The sequence below is a fragment of the Zerene cesonia genome, chromosome Z, assembly GCF_012273895.1.
Source record: "Zerene cesonia ecotype Mississippi chromosome Z, Zerene_cesonia_1.1, whole genome shotgun sequence".
Taxonomy (NCBI): Eukaryota; Metazoa; Arthropoda; class Insecta; order Lepidoptera; family Pieridae; genus Zerene; species Zerene cesonia.
This window is the reverse complement of record NC_052122.1, coordinates 4,026,833-4,052,385: the sequence shown is the minus strand read 5'-3', so window position 1 is coordinate 4,052,385 and position 25,553 is coordinate 4,026,833. Positions and strand designations below refer to the sequence as shown.

At 34.2% G+C, this 25,553-nt stretch overlaps 1 protein-coding gene across 1 annotated transcript in view; it reads right to left on the bottom strand.

Annotated features, from left to right (window-relative positions):
• Nucleotides 1-25,553, bottom strand: part of LOC119835588 (dipeptidase 1-like) — a 106,677-nt gene that overhangs the window by 37,297 nt on the left and 43,827 nt on the right. The window contains exons 2-4 of the mRNA XM_038360502.1: nucleotides 15,095-15,139; nucleotides 8,551-8,692; nucleotides 4,539-4,695 (exon numbers count right to left, since the gene is read on the bottom strand). Of these exons, the coding sequence (XP_038216430.1) occupies nucleotides 4,539-4,695; nucleotides 8,551-8,692; nucleotides 15,095-15,139 (344 nt within the window). The remainder of the gene's footprint in view (nucleotides 1-4,538; nucleotides 4,696-8,550; nucleotides 8,693-15,094; nucleotides 15,140-25,553) is intronic.

The window sequence follows — 25,553 nt, the reverse complement described above, 5'->3', positions numbered from 1 at the left end:
TGGTAATTAGAGCACAGGTGACCAGGTGGTGGAATAATTTAGGATCAAACTTCATGTATTATGTAATGGCTTGCGCTAAGGTACCAGCGCTGTTATAAAATTTTAAAGTGACGAGCGTCCGGTGATTTATTAGTTATTAGCATTTTGGTACTAGAATTCTTTAGTTTTGTAACACAGATAGCGGTCTATCCCGGTATCTACAACGGTTAGTATTATATAGTCTATAGCATTCAAGGATCACGTCTATATCCAATGCTGAAAAAATGTTTGAAATCGGACCAGTAGTTTCTGAGATTAACAGGTGCAAACAAACATTTCGGCTTTACATTATTGATTGAAAAAGTGCAGATTAATTAGATTCCAAGGCTCTGAAGTGTGAACCCTAGTTTTCCTATAAAACGTGGCGACGACTAGACAAATTTGGTTACAGCTTTCAACTGAGATTTATTCCCTCCATTCGTTTAAAGCGTCTCGTGCATCGCTTTTGTATGGAGCAACTGCAACGGGTTTTAGCTATATTTTTCGAGAAAAACAATTTATTGTATAAGTTTGCATTGGATTATTAAGACAGGAGTTTCAAATAGCGTATAATGCTCGAGGCATAATCTGAGTTTTGCATTTATAGGAGTGTCAGTGTATATAGATAGTGCCGGTGTGACGTCGGCAAGCGCGGAGCATACCTTGCTTGGCTTAACTGGTTTTTATCTAGCGGCCCGAGGCGCGGCGGGTGCCTCGCGTGACATAAATCTGCCTCGCGCTTTTCACATTTCACTTCTTATTAACTGTTATATCGTCATATTTTATTTTTAGGTTAGTTTTCTTAGTCAAATAGCAGTAAAATAAGAAAACCCTAAAAAAGCCAGATGAAATAAATTTTGTAAAGTCTCTAGATTTCCGCCTGCGGCTTTACCCGCGTAGTCAAAGGAAAATATAGGCACTCTTGGGGTTTCCCCCGCATAATTCTCTACTAAGCTAAAACCAAAACTAAAACTATCGCTAAGCCAAATTTCATTGAAATTGATTCGGAGGGTCGGCGTGAAGAAGAGGTATAAGAGTTCCAGAGCTACTTTCGCATTACCAATATTAATAGGGACTGTTCTTTATTACTTCTAAGGTGTCAGCCCAATTAGTACCTACTATGGATATTATTACGTGGTAGCTATATGGTAGTTACCTCGATACTATTAGAATTAGGACTTAAGGGAGAATTAAGGTGTACACTGCAGTACAAGTCTTATTGAAAAATACTCATATTTAGAAGGAAGCAAATTTCAATCTTCGAAACGACCAAATGTAAGAAAAATATATTAATTGGATAAATCGGATATCCAAACAATTACGTACTTTTAGTAATTATGTAAAAAAATACATATAAAAATTAAGACTGAAACGAAATAAGTTCGATTTAGTCATCACTTAAAAAATGGCTCTTGCACCTTTAAATGATGAATAAATACGAGAGAGATACAATATCTTTGCATTTTTTTTTATTAAAACTTCCCAACCAACAACTCAACGAAACATTAAGACCCCACTCGCACTTCTTCGAAATCTCATTCAGATTCAGCTCTTTTGGGTTGAAGAAACCAATTTCTAAAGGAAATCGATTAATAATAGTCCATGCTGGCATAGAGGACGACTTCACACCAAATGCCCAGCTGAATTTCAAAGCTAATAAAAGAGTGGTGATTACCATAATAACATGAACAGGATTTTACGCCATTTATTCCAAATTTAAAGGCGATTTATTTGAAAATCTTGCCCTCAATTCAAATAGTCTACAAGATATGTTTGACGGCTCAATGCGGAAAAGCATATTCTCTGGTTTGAGTATTCATGTTGTGAATAGAATTATATTTTATTTTTCAATTATGCGCCTTTTATAACACGTAATTGATATTATTAAATATGTAATTTGTTGAACAAATTTTTTATTTTTTTTTTGGTTTGGTTCGCCTGATGGTAAGCGATCACCACCGCCCATAAACATTCGCAAAGGTAGTCCTCTGTGAATGCGCTGCCCGCTTTAATGGGGTAAGGGAATAGGAAAGGATTAACTACTGGAAAGGAGGAATGGACTAGGACGGGTGAGGAAAAGGAAACGGGCCTCCGGCTCCCCCACTCACCGTACGAAACACAGTGGCATGCCACTATTTCACGCCGGTTTTCTGTGGGGGTGTGGTACTTCCCCGGTGCGAGCTGGCCCAATTCGTGACGAAGCGTGCTCGACTCCCACAATAAATAAATTTCAAATTCCCTGCGATATGGGGCATTACAGGGTGAATTTTAACAGAAGCAAAATTAAAAATGCAGTGGCATGGCACAGTGTCCCTGTGAGGTAGTTCGTTAGCTCCTTGAATAATTCATATGCTATCGCGATGTGGCGTAGAATTAGCATGTAATCTGGTTGCACGGAAAAATGTCACGATCCACATCGAGGCCTAATTATATTCAGGAAACATTTATATCTGTTGCGTTAGTTCTTAGTTAGTTTCTAGTTAAGCTTTCTTCATGTCCTTTGACAATATTGCACGAGTCTTTTACCCCTAATTAATATTATGATTATGATTACGCAGTGGTGGCTCAGTGATGAGAACCTCGGACTTCAAAAATCGATAAGTCGGGGTTCGATACCGGGTGAGCATGCAGGAAATAAATTGATTTTTCAATTTATCTGCACATGTGGATAACATCGTCACTGTTTAAAACGGTGAAGGAAAACATCGTGAGGAAACCCGCATGTCCAAGAATCAAAAATTCGACGACATGTGACATCTGCCAACCCGCACTTGGCCAGCGTGGTGGATTATGGCCTGAACCCTCATAGGAGGCCTGTGTCCCAGCAGTGGGAACATACAAGGGCTGATGATGATGATGATGAATATTATGAATTCGAAAGTTACTGTCTTCCCATCTATACTACTGAACCGGTTTAAAGGAATTTTTTTAAAGATAGTTTCGAAATCCGGGAATAGATGTAGGACAGTTTTTATCTCAGATATCCTAAGAGAAAATTATGTTGGGAAAACCCAGATATTAACAATCTATCTATGTATATTTTCCTATACTACGCGGGCAAAGCTGCGAGCGAAAAGTTAGTACTTTATAAACACCAAAATGTCTCATATTTATTACTCTCATGGGACAATTGTTGCATTTTAATAAAAGGTATTCAGAGCAAATGTAGAAAGACGGCTTGTCGAAATACCTGCATCTATACGAATGCTTTTAATTTAATGAGAGCTTGAATGATTTTGACGTGATTTACTTACGGATGCGTGTTATACTACACCTCACGTAGCTATGAGTATAATAAGCAATCTCAGTTATATTAGACTAAAATAAATTGATAGTATGAATGTTACTGAAATATTTATAAGGCGACATGTAGGTACAAATATAATCAGAAATATTCATAAACACAGTAAGCTATTTCGAACGTTTTAAAAATATAGTATCACTAGCTGCGCCCCACGGTTTCACCCTGTATAGGAGGAATATCGGGATAAAAAGTTGCCTATATGTTATTCCAGTTGTCCAGCTATCTACGTACCAAATTTTATTGCAATCGGTTCAGTAGTTCTTGCGTGAAAGAGCAACAAACACACACATATCCTTGCAAACTTTCGCATTTATAATATTAGTAGAATTCTGTAATCAAAAACCATATAAACAGAGATAGCTAATAACAAACATTTGTCCAGTTGAATAAATGCCAAGGGGTAAAGATAAATAAAAATGAGCTCTATTTAGCAATTCTGAATAAATATTTCGCCCGCCATTGATATGCAAATGAACGTTCTGTAGTGCAACAAAATTAAGTCCCCGGGGATATTTTTGCATTTTAATGTTATTGGATTTCGACCGTGACCTGTTGAATATTTCTTTTGTAATTAATTTAAGGTACGTCTATCGGATCGAGCACAAAGCTTAGCGTGTAACCCAAAGTATTAAAGGGTAATGATGTTTTTTTTGCGTTTTAGTTCTAATTCTACAGTAAAAGTAATGGTATATAATAATTATGATATTAGTGAATTTAAGAAACGAGCGTATATGTCACATAAAGGCCGGCAAAGCACCTGTAACATTTCTAGTGTTACAAGTATTTATGGGCGGTGGTAAATATTTAACATAAAGTGGCCTTACTCCTTTGTTCGCTCTGCCATAAAAATTACATGAGATAACGTAACTATATATAATAAGCACGCAATGAGCTTCTACTTCTGTAAAGGGGTACTTAAAATAGTATATTCGTAATAAGTCCTCTGTAGAAATTTTAAAAGATAATATATGGGAAAGTGCGTAATTCTCGTCGGCTTGCTTCGTGATCAAAGGTCAAAATCTTGGGAATGAATTGTTAGACTACGGTAAGATGTAGCCTATATCACTCTATAGTCTCCTTTCCACCCCCAGACATAAAAATCATGCGTTAAAACAGCTCCGTTGCGACGTGAATGAGAGACTAACAAACAAACACACTTTCGCATTTATGGTAGTAATAAAAAGTGAGAAATTTGTAAAATGTTTAACAAGCATACCTGAGCGCCAACCATGCCCTGCCTCAGTCGTGGTAGATCAGTGTGGGAGTACTTCGAAATAGACCAGGGTTCCACTTGCGTCAGGTCGGTGTCCAACTCGAATTCATTGATCTGGTTCCGTAGAAACTTGCGAATGTTCCATGGCAAGTCATTATGCCTGAAAAATGAAGATATTTATATCGGACGTTCTCGAATTATTTTTGGAGAAGTTGTGGCTCCGTGGTCCGGACCTCGGACTTCAGTTGAAAAGTCGGGTATTCGAGACCAGACGAGCATACAAGAAATTTAGATAAATTGTCGATACCCATTTGTAGATACACATTATCAATATAACCATCTCAAAACGGCTAAGGAAAACATCGTGAGGTAACCGGAATGTCAAAGAATTTAAAAGCCTAGTCATATATTATGACATCTGCCAATCCGCCCTTGGCCAGCGTGGTGGATTGTGGTAGACTGAGCCCTGCGTTCCTGCAGTGAGAACGAATATCGGCTGATGATGATTCTCGAATCGTCCATGAGATGCGTCTTTTACAAAGCTTTGATCCATTGCATTTTATTTATTTAAAAGCGTTAAAAGCTACGATAGAGGCGCGCCTACTCTTTATTCATAAAGTTAGGAGTTTTTATCTATTAGAGTAGATCATTGCAAGCAAGAAGTGACTTAATGCCTGTTGTGTTAATACCATTACGGCAAAGCTTATAATATCTAATACAACCAAATATAAATAGAAACAAATGTTTAATATAAGAATTATTCAAACACAAAAATATGTAACAAAGTAATGAAATATTCTGAATGAATAAAATAATAATAATAATATTATGTGTATAAAAAAACCTATACATATAAAGTAAGAGATTTACGAATGCAAATTAAATTTAGAAACTATAGGTACTCCAAAATGTAATCACAGAAATATATAACACTTTAAATTGAACACACCCCAGTTTTGCATAAGAGGATACTACATCAGATTTAAATAGATTCGAAGACAACTACTAAACAATGAATAAATTGAGTGCGATACTTTAAACATAGAGAATATACCATTTTCTCTTCCATTTAATAACATTAATTGTGATTGCGTTGGGTACTTGCCCTATCTCAGCCTATTGTGAATATCTTTCATAAATATTCGGAATATACCTGATGGTAAGCGCTACCACCGCCCATGAGCATTTAGAGGTCAAATTCCAGACCTTACACCTCTACAAATGGATTGCCGATTTTAAATTGGAAAGGGATTAGGAAAGGATTAACGAGAGGTATAAAGAAAGGACTAGGAAGAGTAAGGAAAAGGATATGGGCTCCCCCAGTCACCGAACGAAATACAATAGCATGCTAATATTTCACGCAGGATTTCTGTGGGTGTGTGATACTTCCCCGGTGCGAGCTGGCCCAATTCGTACCGAAGCGTGCTCGACTCCCACATAAACACATACAGCTGTTACAGAGACCGTCAATCAGCCGGGGAAAATAGATATAATACATACATGTCAGCGTGCTTAATGTCTTTTTACTGAAACGAACTGAATTCAATACCTAACAATTAATTTATAAATGAGTGCGGAAATTTAGTCATCAAAACAATACACGTTAGCAACATTAGCCTCGATAATGATGCACGGTGTGGGAATTTAATTGTGTATTATGAATCACCTGCGTATATTAATAATTTGTAAATCTGATCACAGTTGATAACAAATTGACGGTTTTGAACGCCTTTTAGAGTGGTGTAAAATAAAATTGGTTACCCATCCAATCTTAGACTATGCCAAGAGTAGCTTAACCTCCATTTTAACCGAGAAAACATCTCAGCAACACTTACTACATCATCTATGAAAATTTCAACTGTCCATCTGTCGTGGTTCCTAAGATACAGCCTGGTGATAGACAGACGTACAGCGATCTTAGCCATAGGGTTCTGTTTTATAGTTTGCTAATAAAAACCAATAGATCTTTTGATGATTAACAGAACATATACATATTTTTCACGGCATGAAGATATAAGAAAGAGCGCGGCTAATGTGCCCGACACTACGACGCAACTAACAGCATTGTATGCAATACATCATGACTATATTATTTTTTCATAATATTTCACAAAAACAGAACCGCAAGGAAATAAGAAACAGTCATTCTCCGCTTCATTGAATCCACGAAGAATAAATCTTCATTATCATCTAACCAGACGCGACGGTTTCAACGACTTACACTTCGAAATGCGTTTAATTTAAAGGAAATTTCACTGTAATGCATTGAAAAATTCCCGCTACAATCGCTTTATTGCGTTTTGTTTCATCTGAAAAGGTTATTTGGATCAATGGTGAGAATATTTTATTTAAAATATCATGTTGGTTTTATCTTGTATCAATTTCTTTTTTATACGTATATATACACAAATATAATTATATGTACACTTTGAAAGCAAAAAGCTCTGCTTCTGTTCAGAGGAAATAATAAAGAAAAAATTAGATACGGTTATTAGGTTTACTGAGAACTAGGAAGTTGGATATAATTTAGAAGATTTATTTGCACATTATAATACATTTTGCTGAGACCTTTTTAAAGAGAATCTTAGTTTAACTTGATTTTAAAACATGATGTCTCGAAAAGGGGTTTTTAACTGTAACATATACGGTATGTGATTCATTGAGAATTCATAAACATGCAATTTTGTTTCACCCTCGCTCAAATTATCGCCAAGAACTGCTTAGTAGAAAGTAATTACAGAGATATTGTTCACAAGGAGTTATTTATTATTTCTACGTAGTTTTATAACAGTAAAGAAGTTCACCTTAACAGAACAAGACAATCAAGAACAGACTTATTTTTAGTACAAGACCCCACTAAGTCCCTGAAGAGACATAGAACGTATATAAAAGCGTAAATGGGGGTCTAAGCACAACTGACGACAAATTGAACTTTTGGGACCCGCGGCAACTGTAGTTTTGTGTTACACTTCTGAGTAGTTAGTATGGTTCAAACTATATGTTAATAGTTGTTTTGGATACCTTTTTAATTGTGTTGTGTAATGTCTTTTTAATAATGTGAATGTAAGATTTTAGATATTCAAAATATGACTGCAGATAAAGGCAAAGGACGTTAGCTTGTATGGTCGTCTAAAAGGTGAAATAAATTGTTTTGAAATAAAAAAGCGGTAAAATTTTTTGTCATTCTCGGATAAAAGCTATGATCAATATGGGAATTTTTTAAATTAGTTTAATCTTTATTTTTTCCTTTTTCATAATTTCAAATGACTCGTTAAAACCATATGTAAATACAAATTATAACAGACGTATGACACAACATTAATAATTTGTACAAGTAGTTGTTAAGATATAATTTAGATGTTATTAAACTACTAGCTGTGCCCCGCGGTTTCACCCGCGTAAGGCCGTATCCCGGAGGAATATCGGGATAAAAAGGTACCTATATGTCATTTCAGTTATCCAGCTATCTACGTACCAAATTTCATTGCAATCAGTTCAGTAGTTTTTGCGTGAAAGAGCAACAAACACACACACATCTTTACAAACTTTCGCATTTATAATATGTATTAGTAGGATTAGTAGGATTTGTAAGGGGTACTTCATCTGAATTATTTATTGTTTGAAAGACAATCAGAGGTTTAAGAGATTGTAGTTGGTTGTTTTTATGAAAAAATTTGGTATAAAGGGTGGTATATAGTAAGGCGAAAGGTATAGGAAATGCAGGATCAAATATCACAAAATAAAATATAGATTCCAAAGGGTTTTAATGTATTGCAATTTAAATCAAGAATTTTCATTACAAGCATTTCGCTCGCAACTTCGCGTAGTAGAAGGAAATAATACACAGACTCGGAGCTTTCCCGACATAATTCCCGTCCCCGTGGAATTTCCGGTGTAAAAAATTTTGCATAAAAACTATATGGTACCAAATTTCAACAAAATTGGTTCAGTCGTTCTTGACTTCTGAATAGTGTAACTAACACGACTTTCATATGTAAATTTAGTGATTGCTTACCCGTCAGTAAGCGGTACCTCCTCCAGGATCTGCTTAGCTATCTCCAGTCTCTCTCTGTCGTAGGATGCGGCTGCTACCACCGCCATGATAGCCAGCAGGACGCAGCCGACCGCCCTCCTCTCGTTGCCATGAATCAGCCTCACTGTCATCATCATATTCATCATTTTAGTATTCATAAATTATTGTTTGAGGGGAAATTGGTAATGAAAACCTGTCGTTGACTTGTATACTACTTATTCATTTAGGAAAAAACGTATCTTTGAAGATAGCAACTGCGTATAATAAACAAAAATAACTAGTTATCCCCTTGCGGCTTCGCCCACGTGGTTAAAAACCCTTTTTTTGACAGCCCGTGAGTTTTATAGCCCCACATCACATAGTTCGAACTCTCGAAGGATTTCCAGTAAAAAAATAGTTTTAGGATAGTTTTTATGTTATTTCGCATATTACATACTATACTTTACTATTTTAAAGTTACATACTTTGTACCAAATTTTATGCTAATCGGTTCAGTGGTTTAGCAATGAATATAAGACAAACAGGCAAACAGATTAACTGTCGCATTAACATACTTGTCCTGCCCAAAAAAAAGATGGAAAAACCAAACAACTTTACTATCAATGTATACAACTGACAATCTCTGACCTACAGAAGTCTATTTTAAACCCGTCGGGCTCGTGAACTAATTGGAAAATAAAATTCTACTGCTATTAATTAAATTGGAAGTTGATGTGAAGATTTTAACGTCATATTACGAAGCCTCAGTTCAAAGCAAATAAAATCAGTCAAGCGCGAGGCGGACTCGTGACTTCAAATCGTTCCGTGCAAATAAGCTAAAAAGTAACTGCCAAAAAATTACCCATCCGATTCAGGCCTCGCCAACCGTTGCTTAGCCAAAATTTTTTTTATTCTTGTTGTTGTAGCGGGAACTGAATTACATCTATCGCTTTATGTCATAAGATACAGCTTGTTGACATATGGACTGACAAACAGATATACAGCCAAGTCTTTGTAGAAAATAGCTCTAATATGTTTTGCGAGCATTTAACCAAAAAGCGAAATCTTTTGAATACAATTTGCTATTTTCTGTAGGAATAGGATAGCGCATTAATAGCGCAAATATAGAAAATGTCTAATAAAATATTAATTTTCATAATGTTACTGCGAGTAAATTGTGTACACCACAAAAAGTTGCGATATTATAAAATGTACATATGAAATTCCTACATGAAACATCTAACAACTGCAACCTAAAAAACCACGAAAACTTTCACAGTGTATCGCATAATAAATTCTTGTTCCCAACATTACCTAAATTAACATAAAATTCAATAGTATTTTCTTAAAAACTCTTTAACGGATTTTAAACAGTTCAGTCTCCCCGTGACCACGCTCGCTGTAAAGTGTTCGAAACGTCGGGTTAATAATATAATGAATAAATCGCGTTTAAAATCCGTTAAAAAGTTTTTAATTTATAAATAAAATTCAATAGTTCAGAATGCATTTAAAATTCAATATTGCATTTTGAAGAAAACTATCATTCGTCCTTACACTAAAAGCGCAACTCCATCTGTAATCAGATTAACGTGTTCATACAACGCACGATTGAGAGCTATTACTACCAGAAAGCTTTTATCTCATAGTCGCTTCGTCGCTTTTCACTGAACACGATACATTACTTGCTGTGCATGGAAAAGAATATGTAATTGCGCAGACGTAGAACAGCGCCGATCGATGTATAATGAAAATGTCATTCAGATTGCAATGCTTCCGATTCACAAGCTACTGGGTAGTGTTCCGAGGCTTTTACGTTCCGTCTACTTTATGTGAAATAAAACAAAATTGTAGGAAATTAATTGTCTAGGCGGGTCTTGATTCTACTTTAGCGAAGGAAGTGCCGTATGGGACATAATGTATAGTAATTATTTATTCAGATAATGAACGAGATTTTCGATTGCGTTCATCGAACGGAAATAAACTAGGTTTTAAAAAATACTTTGATGACTCGTCTCTTTATTTCAGGACTTTTGTCTCGAAAAACGTGTAAATGAATTCAATATGAACGTTTTTATTTTTTGATAGTTATCCCATCAGAACACAAGAAATAATGCTCTAGTAGTTAATTGATTTTAAATTCAAAGAGATATAGATAAAATTTAGACAGATTCAGATTTAGAAATTTATTGGGCTCGTCTATCCTACAAATTATATTAACAAATGAGATCGAAAGTTTTAAAACACACTAGCTTTTGCCTGCGACATAGCATGCGTAAAATACGGATTAAAAATTTTCCCAACTTTTTTTTCTGTTTTTATACATATAAAACTTCCTCTTGAAACGCTCTATTTATTAAAAAAACCATCAAAATCTATTGCGTAAAATTAGATCTATCTGTATGCTACAGACACACAGATGGCGGATAGCGACTTTGTTTTATTCTATGAAATGATAATTCGTTATAATAGGGAAGGCGTTCAACTAACTAACAATCCGTAAATAGCGTATATACTCGTATATTTCATCACTGTTATTAAAATCTATATAATACGTGATGTGCTCTTTTCATCACACACGTATATCGGAATATATAAGAAAATATAATGTTTTACAGAAATATCATCATCATCATCAGCCCAAATATGTTCCTTTGCTGCCCTATAAGGCTTCAGTCAATAACCCGCCACTGTGGTCATGTTGTTAGATATCACATGTCGACGAACTTTTGAATCTTGACCATGCCGGTTCCCTCATGATATTTTCCTTCATAAATTCCAGCAGTGGTAATGTTATTCACATGTGCATATGAATTGAAAATTCAATTAAGTTTCTGCACGCTCGCCTGGTTTCAAACCCTACTTATCGATTTTAAGTCCGAGGTCCTCACCACTAAGCCACCATTGCCCTCGAGACGAAATACTCGTATAATAAATAAGTACCTGGATGACCGAGCTTTGCTCGGTATTTTTTTTTTTTTGTTTTAACTTTAATTATTCGCCAAAAAATAGTATTATTATTCGCCAATACATGTCAGGAAGAGTCATAATAAATTGGGACTACTCAAACGCCTCCTATTTGTTAAAAAAGTAAGTTTAAGTCGATAAAACACGAATATGACATTTTCTAAAAAAGATTCCTAGCTAGATCGATTTATCGCCCCCGAAACCCCCTATATACTAAATTTAATGAAAATCGTTGGAGTCGATTCTGAGATTCCAATTATATATAATATATATATACAAGAATTGCTCGTTTAAAGATATAAGACAATTAATTGTGATGAAATACTTGATGAAATTACGTTGCTAAACATCGCACTTCGAAACTATGTTCTCACATAAATATTTGATTATTTACCGTATGTTTTGGTAGCTATTCTAGCGGATAGTTAGTTTACTCTATATTCAAATATCTACTATTTACGCGCAATCCCACAATTGTTGGGAAAAATAATAAAACTGGATTTAATAAATCTGACATAGCCGTAACGTGTAAAATGAAAAGTGCATTGTTATAAAAATGTCGCTTCCAGGTGCCGTTTCAAATGCATTATTGTTGTATTTTATCTGGCAGAGAACAATTTTAAATAAGACAATTGTGAACATTTGTGGCTATTAATTAAACTTTGTATTATGGAAAGTACGTACATGTTTATGAGAGAGTAATTTATTAATAAAATACAAGCTTTTAGCTGTAGTATGTGCATTGTGTGCTACTAATGGTTAATGCAGTATTTACTTTTTGTATCATTTTTCCTGGCAGTATGTTTTCTTTACTTTTCTTATGTGTCTGATTTTTTAACTAGTTTAGTTAAAAAAATATACATTCTTATACATTGGTGGTGGTGTTTACGACGAATTTATTTATATTATAGTCGTTCTATATCGAACCAGCGTATAAGAAATGCACATTATCCCCATTATCTTCTCGAAACGGTGAAGGAGAGCATTGTAAGGAAACTGGCATATCCAAGAATCAAATGTTCGATGACATGTAACAACCACCTTCCCGAACTTGATCGGTGTTCTGGATCCTGCAGTGGAAATGTGTATGGACTGATGATGATGATAATATGTTGTTATGTAATCACTTACTGTACGATTTTTATGTCTGACTTTCAAGATTTTACGACATCTTATGTACAAAATGTTTTACGTCTAACAATAGCTTTAGATTTAAATAAATACAACCTTTGTTAAATCATGAATCACAACTGTATTTATATGTAAAAAAAATCCATAATCCTTCTTTTCCGTTGTGGTAAATAAGTATCTCGACGTATAATGTCCATTACATTAATTTCAAAGGAAAGAACAATTAACCTTATAGGTACCGTCCATGCGTTTTGAAACTCAGAAATATTGGTAATAACAAATCACCAGTTAGCATTAGCATTGTTCTGCCGCAATTTTCATAACTCTATCTCAACATATTTTTCAAACATCATACATGAGAGTACCTGAGAGATATCTTATGAAGCTATGATTTGCTTCGCAAAGTTACAGTTGATATGATTAAAATCGATACTTGCAAAGGAATTCATTGCAGTAAATCCAATTTCTCTTGAGAACTAATGGATAGATCGAATTAGAATCACAAACAAATCGAATTTCAATCGAATGAGCGCTCCAGCTCCTGAGTTCAAGGGTTTTGAAACGATTCAACTATTCGATTGAAATTCATCATATCTATTGATGCTTCTACGTTTAACTTCGAGGTATGTGAGATGCGATATGTTTGGTAGATGTTATATTGCTATATGTCTACTCATATTAGTGATAATACTAACATACAGGCAGTGTTCTACCAAGTCTGAATCAACTAGGGCAGTCTAGATATTGGTCGGCTTAGAGGCTAAAATAACCTTACATATGATATGTGAGACGCTGATATGTCAATCTATATATTGACAAAATTGACACACTTACAAACTGATAAAAGTTATGCAATGCCTAGATGCATAGGCACTATCTTGCACTAAGCAAACGATCGCGTATTCCATTCATTGCTGAACTAACTTCTTTTAGAACTCTTTTTTCTGTTCTGTATTAGATCTGAGGTTGTTGATAGTTGTTAGGCGTTGTAATTATCAAAGATTTTATATGGGTATATTTGTTTACTGATGTAAAAAAAAATACTTTAAATATATAGATATTGTGGTTTATAAATCAACATTATCTACTCTACATCTTGGTAGCCAAGTATGTCTAACACGTGGATGTGTGAGCAGCTGATAAGACAACCGTTGCTAATTGCTCAACGTCAAAGCAAAGTAATTGCTCAAATTTGAGAGCATTGCTGTCTTTGTATTTCAGTAATCACATTCATCAAGTTTCAATAGAAGTTCGACTAATCATAGAGGCTTATGGATACAGAGCTTATCCGAAATGGCGCGTACGTCCGCTTCATTCCTTTTCAAATCGAAATTGATACGAAAATAAGGACGCCGCTTCGAATTTCCGAATACATAATTCTGTTAGTGAGTCAAAATGTGTATAATCTAAATGTTTTCAATGTGGCATTAATATTATTCGCTGTGTCTCAACATCTTTGGTATCTAGAACATTTTTGTAACAAAGGGGATTCAATAAACAATTGTTGTAAGCGATGCTGATTTGTTATTCGATATGCGTACCGTAGGCTTTGTAACGGAGAGAATCTGCCCTACTTTTGGAGGTCGGCCGAGGGGAAGATTGGCACATTACTTATATTATCTGACCGGTCTGTTTTATGTTGTATTATTTATAGTAGGAAGTCTTAGTTTATTTGTGTCTACAATTGTTGTGATGGATGCAGCCAAATTTACTGCACATACACGAATATTAAACTTAAGATATGAGCTATACACTATTGCTCATTAGGATTTTTTTTTGAGACATAAGAAAATGTAGAGAGAATGTTTTAAAGAGTGAATCGTGTAATTTATTTTATATTTTATAGTCAGAGGATATGCGGTCTTTAAGTATGACAAGTTTTGGCTAGCTATGAACAACGCTTTTGGGATAACCTGATAATAAATTCCCTTTTCGGGCATTACAGCAATAAAAACTGGACGATTTTAACCTTCCAATCAAGTGCGAAAGAAAAAATATTTCGGGCTTTATCCTAAACGTTACTCGTCGATCAGGCCTAGACAAATTTCAAACGTTTGTCCAATCCGCTTGTTATAGTCCGGTCAAATTAGATATGCAAATATACAAAAATTCCGTCTGAAAATTTGCAATATTTCTTAAATCATAATTGAAAATAAAACAACAAAATTTCCCGCTATTTGTGTACTTTGGGAAAAATTATGCGGTGTTAAAGGTAAAAAAAAAACGTTTTTTTTACCAAAATCTAATTATCCTAAAACCAATTCAAATTAAAAATTGTAGAATATAAAATTTTGTAGCAAAAAGTATCGACATGTTTTTTCCACTTCGCTTATAAAGTTTTTAAGCGATTTTGTATAAAGTAAAACGACAGAAAAATATAATTTTACAAATGTCCAATTATTGTGGCAATTCAATTATTTGTATTTTCAGTTAAATGTAACATTGTACTTACTTCCAGGTAGCTTCGGAATCCTGGTCACCCGCCGTGGTGCATGACCTGTGGGCAGATTAGGTTTTATTATTATGTGATATATACACAACATCCAATCTCTCACGCTCTAGAAATATTTTCGCAGATTCAAATTGAATGATGTTATTGATATGATGGAGGTATATAAATTTAAAGACCGTGGTATTAAATGTTAGTGGTATTAAAAGTTCTTAATAGTTGGTATATTTCAAATTTAGTCATTTTTATATCGAATTAGATAAAGCAAACATTATTATAACATATTCCAAAAACAGTCTTCTTATTTCTCCATTCTAAACATAGTTGCTATATTTTAATAACAAAGATAACCAATAATGTTTTCTATTCTGTCTTTTTATTACATTGTTAAAAAATAATAATAAAATATTGTCTATTCCCATAGCTGTTTATCCAAAGAATAACATAGCATAGGAGTTCAACGTAAATCCCTCATTAAACTTTCAAAAAGTATGTTAATTTAAAAAGTTAAAAAACTTTTCAGGCTGGTTATCGATATGTCATCTGCAACGTAGAAAAAGTACGGAAAATTCGTCGAAATGTCAATTTGATTTCAGCATAGTGTAAAATCGTAGTTATATTAGCGGTGCGTCCCGGCTTCGATTTCGATCTTTGATCCCTCAATAAATGGGCTGACATCGAAAGAATTTATCAAATCGGACCAGTAGTTCAACAGATTAGTGCGTTCAAACAAATAAACAATCAAACTCCTCAGCTTTATAATATTAGTATAGATAATACACTACCTAATACAACTAGTTTCCAATATTAAAGGGGCTCTCATATTTATCCGCAGCGATCTAAGTTTCCGCCGAGAAATAAGTAATCATTAAAATGTGCCCCCGGGGTGGTATTTAGAAGCACTTGGGGTGTTAATTAACCTCGAAGTGTAGTGACAGGGCCGGTTGAAGTAATGAAGGAATCCATATTGTATCGCGGCTAAGAGTTCTATAGAGTTTTGTCTGAGGTGTATTTTCTGAAAGTTGGGTTGAAAATTTTTAGTAATTCTTCGCAGATTAATTTGAAAAATACTTTTAATTACCTGTTGACGTTTTTTTTATAAACAAATAACAAAAAACGGATGAAAATTATAACAATTATTTTATTTTATTTTTAAATAACGGAACATAACAATATATTTTTGACAGATGTCACTAAAACAAGATGGCCACACATGGCGCCAAAATCTACCCGTGTCTTTCGAAAAATCCTATACATACTATATTTGAGTTGATTATTAGTAGTTTAATAGAAACTTGTGAAATCAGCGTTATTTGTCGTGGTGCCAAATCAAACTGGGCATTTGGATTATGTCCAAATTTAACATGGCTATTTGCAAATCTGTACCAACTACCAACATATGACGGCCGGAAATTTATATTTTAAATTGTCGGTAGTTTGTCGGAACCGCATTCGGCGATGACGGTATTGCTTCTACACTTATAAGTTATGAAACCTATAAAGTGTGGTGCTGAATTTATTAATGCAAATTTGGCAAAGCGTGCACTTACATAAACAACAAAAAGCGAAAACATTGTCAGAGCATTTCTTTGTCGTTTTCGAACTAAACTCAAACGTGGAACATTTTTATAACGTTGTTTGCTAAATATTGTTTACGTCTCATAGTTAGGTTATGTGTGAGTTCGTAATTGTACTATGTTTTAGTAGACATATATTATTCAGAAATCCCGTTAATTCATCTTGAATATGCAGTGGTTGTTCAGTGGTGAGAACCTCGGACTTCAAAATCGATAAGTCGGGGTTCGAGACCGGGCGGGCGTGCAGGAAATAACTTAATTTTTCAATTTATCTGCACATGTGGATAACATCACCACTGCTTAAAATGGTGAAGGAAAACACCGTGAGGAAAGCGGCATGTCTCACCGCACCCATCCACCCACACTTGACCAGCGTGGTGGATTATGGCCTGAACCCTCATAGGAGCCCTGTGTCCCAGGAGTGGGAGCATATATGTGCTGATGATGATGATACTCGTATATGACTCATACTGAAAATTTTTAATTGAAAACTTAATATCACTATTTCTATAATGCTAAAGTATAAAAACGAATTTATAGTATTTTCACATATTCAAAACTAGTTTCCCGCCCGAGGCTTCAATCGCGTAGTCAACGGTAATTGCCATGGGTAGGATATGTTTCTCCTCGGTTGACAATTTTCATATGTCACTATCTAGCCTCCAAATAAACTCCAGACATAAATATCATATCATATAGAATCGAACGCGTCAAGCAACATTGGAGATCACTCTTTCAACTTTACATATCTCGATAAGTTCTAGAAAGTTCTAGAACAGAAATATGTAATAGCAACGTAATATGCTATCCAAGTTGAGCAGTTAAAATGTCCACACATATAAAATACAGCTAATAACCAAGAAACAAAGTACTCTATATAAATTCAGCTGTTTTACATCGCCTGTGAAACTTGTGAGAAGTTGAGGCTTCATCTGTGAAGGTTGCGTGATTGCGGCCTGTATAAATACTGTGAGTTCTTAAAATGTTTTATCGGAATTTGTTGAATAATGTACTGATTTAAATGTACCAAAAAAAATGGTTGCCTGTAAAGTCGGTTTTACGGGCGAAGATTTTACGTGACAACGTCTTTTTCTCGGTAGAATATTTATTGATATGAATATTATTAAATTGCACAATAGGAACAAGGAATTGAATGAAAATAAGAATTGCACAAATTTTAACTATAGAAAATATATTTTGTTTACTAAAAAGACAGAGACAGACACAAGCACGCGCCGATTCAATGCGCCTAATTCTCTAGTGCTGCGCGCGCGGCGGACCGATCATAGTTCGGTGACTCATCGTAACGTTACCGGGCGTTACACTTTTTCATGAGTGACTCCGAGCCGCAACCTAATTTAAGACGTTGTCACGTCAAAATCTTTACAGAAAAACATTTTTAAAACGGTTTATATGTACAGGTGTGTACATGTGTACAGGTTTACAGGTGAATAAAATCATGTTTCAAGCATTTTACGAAAATCATAGTTTTTTATTTGATTTTTAGTTTAATAACATTAAAAAGCTTTGTTATATTTTCCTTTCAGATTTTTCAATAACATATATCGATTGTCCCTAAAAGGTTAAAGAATATATATAATTCAGGTATAACAAATCAGATAGACTTGTTACTGTACAAGTTGAGACGTGATTTAGTATCCATGTTTTTCACGCTAAAGAAATATGAAACAGTCACTAAACAAAAGTAAAAAGGGGCAATTTCAGATATTTCTCCAATAAATTGTCCGTTATCTGGGTGGAGGATAAAATAAAACATTTGCGCGACACGGTTTCAAATTATTGCCTCCTGCTTCTGAACTTACCTTGTTTTACCTTAAATAATGTCATTACCTTTTTAATCTAGTTAATGGTGGTGGTCTCTGAAGAAAGCGCTTCGAACGGCGTTTTGTTTTATATTGTCCTACTATTTGTACACAATTTATAAATTGGTTTTGCCTTCAAATAGTTTTTTCTTTTTTAATTTTATTTACGCTTTTCATGTTGTTCGCTCACAGCGTTCAGCTTTTCGAATAATTAATTTTAAAAGGCTGCATAATTACTCCGATAAAATGATAGAATAATTCAGCTAGTTTGCCAGTGAACAAGAATATGGTTTGGATGAGTAATTTTCAATTCATGTATGTAATTTAATTATTCATTCATGTTATTAATATTAACCTACAGTTACCAAGTCCGTTCGGTTAGTCAACTACCGTGACATAACCTTCCCTTTACTATCGTTATCCTAAAGATTGCAATTATTTATTAACAGTACTACTATAAGTTATCGTATAGTTTAATTCTATTGTTACATTAGCTTCATCAAGAACAATTGAAAAGTACCAAAACCTCAATCTGAGATCAAATAATCTGTAATCTTAACCAGAAGACATGCCACAACGCAGGTAATGCGTATATTCTAGAACGAAATAAATGACGTCATTCCGTGACGTCATGTGACCGCAATTAGTTTTAAGGGAATCCTTATGAGTTCATTACATTTGCTCGCTCAGTTAGGTCCTGAACAGTCCTCTTCGGTGTAACAAGTTATGAGGGCTCTTTGTGGTACTTCTTAGGTGTAGTTACGGTTCAAAACTGCTACATTAAATGTTTTTAAGGTCATGAAACGGTTTTTAAAGTACGGCGTAATAGTCACTGTTTAGTGAACAAAAACGCTCTTAAACTAATTTTGTTCGCGTTTAACCGAAATAGTGCTTGTCTTTCCATTTTTCACAAACAAATGATCCTTTGGGGTATATACACCATCTTCTTCAAAAAAAACAATAACCATAAACTAAAATTGTTTAATCATTACGTAAATATATATAATCACAATATAAAATCAATTTAACCCTCTCCTACTATTTTACACCCATATAGACATAAAAATTCTCCAATCACGATACCACCTTCATCCAAAACAATCTTGTCCATCAATTCACCATAGCAATTAAAAGATATGGTAGAGGTACGATAGCTCTGCTGGTAATATATAAAAGACCAAGCGCAGTCTCACTGACTGAGTGGCTAATCCATCAATGCCGTGCTGGATTGCTGCAGGTAATTGCATAACTTACGCTGAAATCATAGATATTCGAGAGTAAGTTTTAAATTTATCAAATCCTCGTATTCATACCCAAAAATATCCACAAAAGTCACTCAGTTTGTTTTAATAGGCCAGTTTATTTATATTGTTCCTTAGGTGTTTGTTAAATCACCCGATATGGTTCAAGAAAAAATAACCATTATTATTTCGCTATCCTTTTCTTTTTATAAACAGATTTACTTATATGTTATATCACAGTCTTAACTGTCTGTATCGTATTGTAATTTTTGATGTTTGTTTACGACAGCTTTGCAATTATTTGTAACATTAATTAAATATAAATTATTTGTAATATTTAAATAATAAACATACTTATTAAACAATCATTTATCGCCAAAGACACCTTGGTTATGTAATATAACTATTAGACATCGGAATAGATGAATGGGTTAGCTATTAATCGCTTATATGACTTCTTATTGACATTATGGAGTCACATAATTTGTAAATTAATTAAATGATGTTTCACAGAGGCACCTTCTCTGCGAATGTTCACAGGCGGTGAGGATCGCTTACCATCAGGCGAACCACCAGCTCGGTTGTCCGCTGTGACATAAAAAAGCTGAATACCGTCATATATAAAGCTCTTGCGTCTCTTGCAATATTCATAAGTATAACCTCCAGAATATATAATTGAGCCTGAGCTTGGTATTACAGAATGGACTTCGTGTTCCGTGAATTATGAACATTACTATCGAAATGTATTTCTCACATGCCTTACTCTCTAGAGAATACAAATGTATTTATGTTACGTTAAATAAAATTTCTCGTTCGGAGATTAAACACGGTAGGGTTTTACAATAAGACATGATTGATGATGAAGTTTTTATTACATTTGACGCGTTCTGGAAATGGCTGTTTTTGTCGGATTAATAAATATGCAGCCCAATCAAGTGGAGAAGATTTATATGAGGGAAATTTCCAATGTATTGGTAAGGTGAAAAAAGACTACTAAAACCTGAGGTTTTACGATTAAACTTGATTTCTTTCACTACTACTATTCTATATTCAATATTTGTGTAAAATCTTAATAATATTATGAATGCAAAAGTTTGTGAATGAATGGATGGACCTTCACGTGAAAACGTTTTAATATCTTATCCGTATGAAAATTGGTTCAGAGATAGATTATAGTCCGGATTAGCATATAGGCTACTTTTTACCTGGGTTCATTTCAGTATTTTTTAATTATGCATTCATTATCCATGTTCATTTAAACAAATTTAAAAGTTGCCATTTCTTGAAGCACATCTTACAATTCTGCTTACATCTCTCAATTCGCTGGACTTCAACTTTTGTTGACCAAATTTGATGACCGCTCAATATGTAAATTTCTTGAGAAAGTAAGGACGAAAATACCTTGAACTAAAATTACATTTTTAAACGATGAAAAGAGCTGCTTTGGAATTATTCAAGCATTATTGATTCAACTGCTATCCCATTATTAAGATTGTTTTAAATATTTCTATGTTAACTTGTATGGATTGTGGATTTTTAGTGCGAAATATTAATTACTAGCGGTCCACCCCGGCTTCGCCCGTGGTACATACATAGCCTATATAACCTTGCTCAATAAATATGCTATCTAACAATGAAAGAATTTTTCAAATCAGACCAGTTGTTTCTCAGATTAGTGCGTTCAAACAAACTCTTCAACTTTATAATATTAGTATAGATTACTGTTCCGGTGGTCGAATTTCAATCATAACTCTAAACAAATAGTATTTGCGTGTTGCGTTAGTGTGTGCGTGTGTATTATGTTTCTTGTTACTCGAAAACTTGGCTTACAACCGATTGGCATGATTCTTTTTGTGCTAAATATAAAATTGTTGTCAAGTGGTTCCCTTTTAAGAACTGTAGTGGTACCCTGCCTAAGGACTTCGGAGATTTTTGTACAAAATACAATGATTTACGCATAATAATAAAAAATGTATTAGCTAGCATTACGCACTCCTTTTCTATAAATACTGTAAGTATGTTACTACTACATCGGCATCAATACAAAATTATTATTTCACGTCTTAATATTACATAAAATTAAGCTGTATTAATCTGGATTTAAAAGCGACAAAGTTTATTAATAGAAATGTGCGTAAAATACATTTAAATATCACGGTATGAATGGCTTAAATAACACAATATGTAAGAAGGAGCTTGTGAGCGAAGCAGACGCTTCTGTCTTATTTGAAATTGCTCATAGTATGAGCTTTTTTATACATGTCGGCATAATATTATGTAAAACAGTATTTCGACAAAAAGGACACAATGACAAACAGATGAAAAATTACATTGCCTGCAATGCGTGGACAACGTCTTGTACTAAGCAAGCGATCGAGCATTATAGCGCGGTCATTGCGATTCAGTAGCGAGTGCCGAGTGTAGTGGAGTTAGTGGGATAAAGGCGGCGACAGGCGTTCTAATAAAACTCAGCAACTATTTCTTTTCTCAACTCTTTTATCTATTCTAAGTTAAAGTGGCTATTATTTAACGAGTTATCCAGTCCACGTATCCTATACGCCTGATATAACTAAATCCGATTCCGATGTGTAAACTAAGAAACCCATTTTGCTCTATCCTTTTGGCTAAATAAATACAATTTCAGCCGCCTTGTAAAATCCAATTATCGCTTAAAATAAGATACAACGATGAAACGGGAGAAAAACATCCAACCTATTTTCAATTTAAATAAGGAATGTTGCATAGCATCCACTATTTCTCGTGTGAAAATCGTGTAGATTGTAAAAGCGTCAAGCAAATGCAATCAGCGTAAGTTTTTTTAACAAACAAACTACGTTTAGCTCACAGAGATGCTTCTTCGTAAAATAAATCTATTTCTTTGGATGCTTGCACGCGACGTGACGTTTTTTAGCCTTATCGTGATATTATTTTCAGAGAATATTTCATCATATTTTTTACTTAACTACTTGAGCTAAAAGCATGTTTATAATGCCTCAAAGCGTATCCATGGCAGCAAAACATAATGTACGATATGCTTCAGGACATACTAATACGATAATTTAATAGCTACACACTATAACACAATGCTACAAATATGATACGATGGAAAATGTCACAAAGTTAACTCTTCCGAGCAATTATTCTGATTTATTTATCTAAATATTCTTCAAGCAGCATAGTTAGGTAATAGTAATTTATTTTATTAGTGCAATCAATAGATTTTGTAGTAAATCGCATATTCTTGCTTCTGAGTGATAGTGTGTACCCATGCCAAGCAGGCCGTTGATTCGTTGTTTGTATGTGTGCGTGCGTCATTCTAGCTCTTGCAGTCCCCATAAATGAAGTATTGTTGTAAATAACTTCATTGCTTCTCGTCTATATCGGAGAATATGCTCACTAATGTAACAAAATCGTTACAAGTTCTGTATTTAATTTAGAACATCATGCTCCCTAGTAAAACCTATTTGGACAAACGGAAATCAGTTGTGCTCATCAGCCAGCAAATTAAATATAAACCGCCTGCAAAGAGCATAGAATAATATTCTCAGAGTGAAATCAGCTGCGCTATGGTACGTCCGCAATTCAGAAGACCACGAGCCGGAAATGCCTACAATCATAGATGAAGCCAATCGATATACAGCTAAATACAGAGATGGTTTGACATCCCACCCAACATCATTAACGCACATGCTTTTAGTCCCTAATCTATTCAAAGATTCAAGAGACTTGATTAGCTTCCTAATTAAGACGAACTAAGGCCACATATTATAACCTGCTTGCTTATAGTTCATATTTCTTTTTGAAGAAGAAAGAAGTTTGGTAATCTGTGGGAAATAAGAAATCTTTACTTTGTGATATATGATGGATAATTTATAAAATCAAAAATAATAGCAGTACGATAAAACGTCTTTGGAGAAGGAAGCGAATATAATACAAATCAAAGGAGAAAATTATAGGCGATCTGAGTTCTTTGCGACGCTTTTCCTTAAGCAAATATATAAACATACCTTATCAAATTTGGCACACATATGAAGAAGCTGTGCTATGTATGGGCTAGTATATCGAAAGGCTGTAAAATTCTGACAATATTACATACACACATAATGAACCTTGATAACTCCTTTTCGGAGGACGTTTAGAAATTTTTACGATTAAAAATTTTTGAAACATGTAATATCCCTTTCAGATAACCTACGTAACAACACAACGTCAATTAATATTGATATGATTTGTCTATTCATTTATAGCATACGTACATACGTAGGTCAACGCCACGAATCGGTTCCGGAATATCAAAGCACCCTTTGAAGATCCGATCAGCTCTATAGGTTCCAATGGAAATGTGCCCGTTTCAAAGTCGTAAATACGTTCAAGATTGAATGAAGTATTTGTTGTAGATTACAATCGAACGCTGCGTGAAACGTGAAGCGCCCAAAATTTACATTATAATAAGACTTTTCACGAAATAACAATGTGTTGAGGGAATCGAGCACGAATGCGGCGCGACTCCTTGTTCCCAATACGGATTTACGCGGGAAAAGCTTAAAGCATTCTTTTTTGTGTTTTTTTTTATTTCATTGTATTCGTAGGCAACGGCTTACGCGTTACGGAATGTTGAGATTAGAGAAACTCATTCATGGGTTAAAAGGATTTAAATTTATTGGATTTGGGATAGTTTCTTTTTTTGAAATTTATGAATGTTCTTAATTTGGTTCCATTAGAACTTTTAACGAAAGTATAAATAAAAAAAATAATGTATAATTCTTGATATATCAGTGTATTTTTAAATAAAGTTCAAATCATACTTCTAAATAAGTTTGATAGCTGTTGAGACAGCATTTCACGCTTAGTCAGAGAAAAGTCCTAGATTTTAATTGCGGTTAAAAGTAGCCTTCTAACCTCCTAATTATCTACGGAAACACCTACCCTCGAAAATCCACAAAAATTGTATCATAATTTCATCGCTTGTTGCGTCATAAAGGTAATAACAATTAAACTAACAGACACGCTTTCGCATTTATAATATTATAATATTAATAATAATAGCAAGGTTTCTCACATCGCATCGGAATAAGTGAGGATTATTTGAACTGAAAAGTGAAATCGCTACAAAATGAAATCGCAAAACTTTTTGAAAATAAACACAGGATTGCTTTGTTAAATCGACCTGAATAAAAATATATGCCGGCACAGAACTAGCTAGAAATTACTCTAACAATGGTCGAGTTAGTTCCGGATTTCGGTCCAAACCGGCTAAAAGTTTGTAAGCCTGCAACGAATAACGCTTGATTTAAACAACAACTGAACGATACACAACTAAATACGATAATTAATTTCTAAGATATATATAATAAAATGTTTAATTTTGCTCATGCTTTGATAAAATGATGAATACAACATTTTTCATGTCACATATTAAACAATAATTTCTTAATATAATATTTTAAATAATAAAAAATCGTTGAATGTTCTGTACAGAAAAAATAATAATTCTACCATATCAAAAATCATAATAACATATAGGGTTAAATTACAAAAGTTTTATATACATATATTATTATAACTAGCTAGCTAACTTTGTCTCTTCTTCACTCGTAAACCACTGAATCGTTTTAATTTGAATTTGAAAAGCTACAGGGTATATTATCGCGGGAACCACGAGAACCGGAACTATGCGTGTAATAATGCGCAACTTTCGACCTTTTATTCTTACTTTACGCAGACGAAGTCGCACACAGAAATCTAGTTTTGTATAAAATCTATATATATAAAATTCTCGTGTCACAGTTTTCGTTGCCATACTCCTCCGAAACGGCTTGAC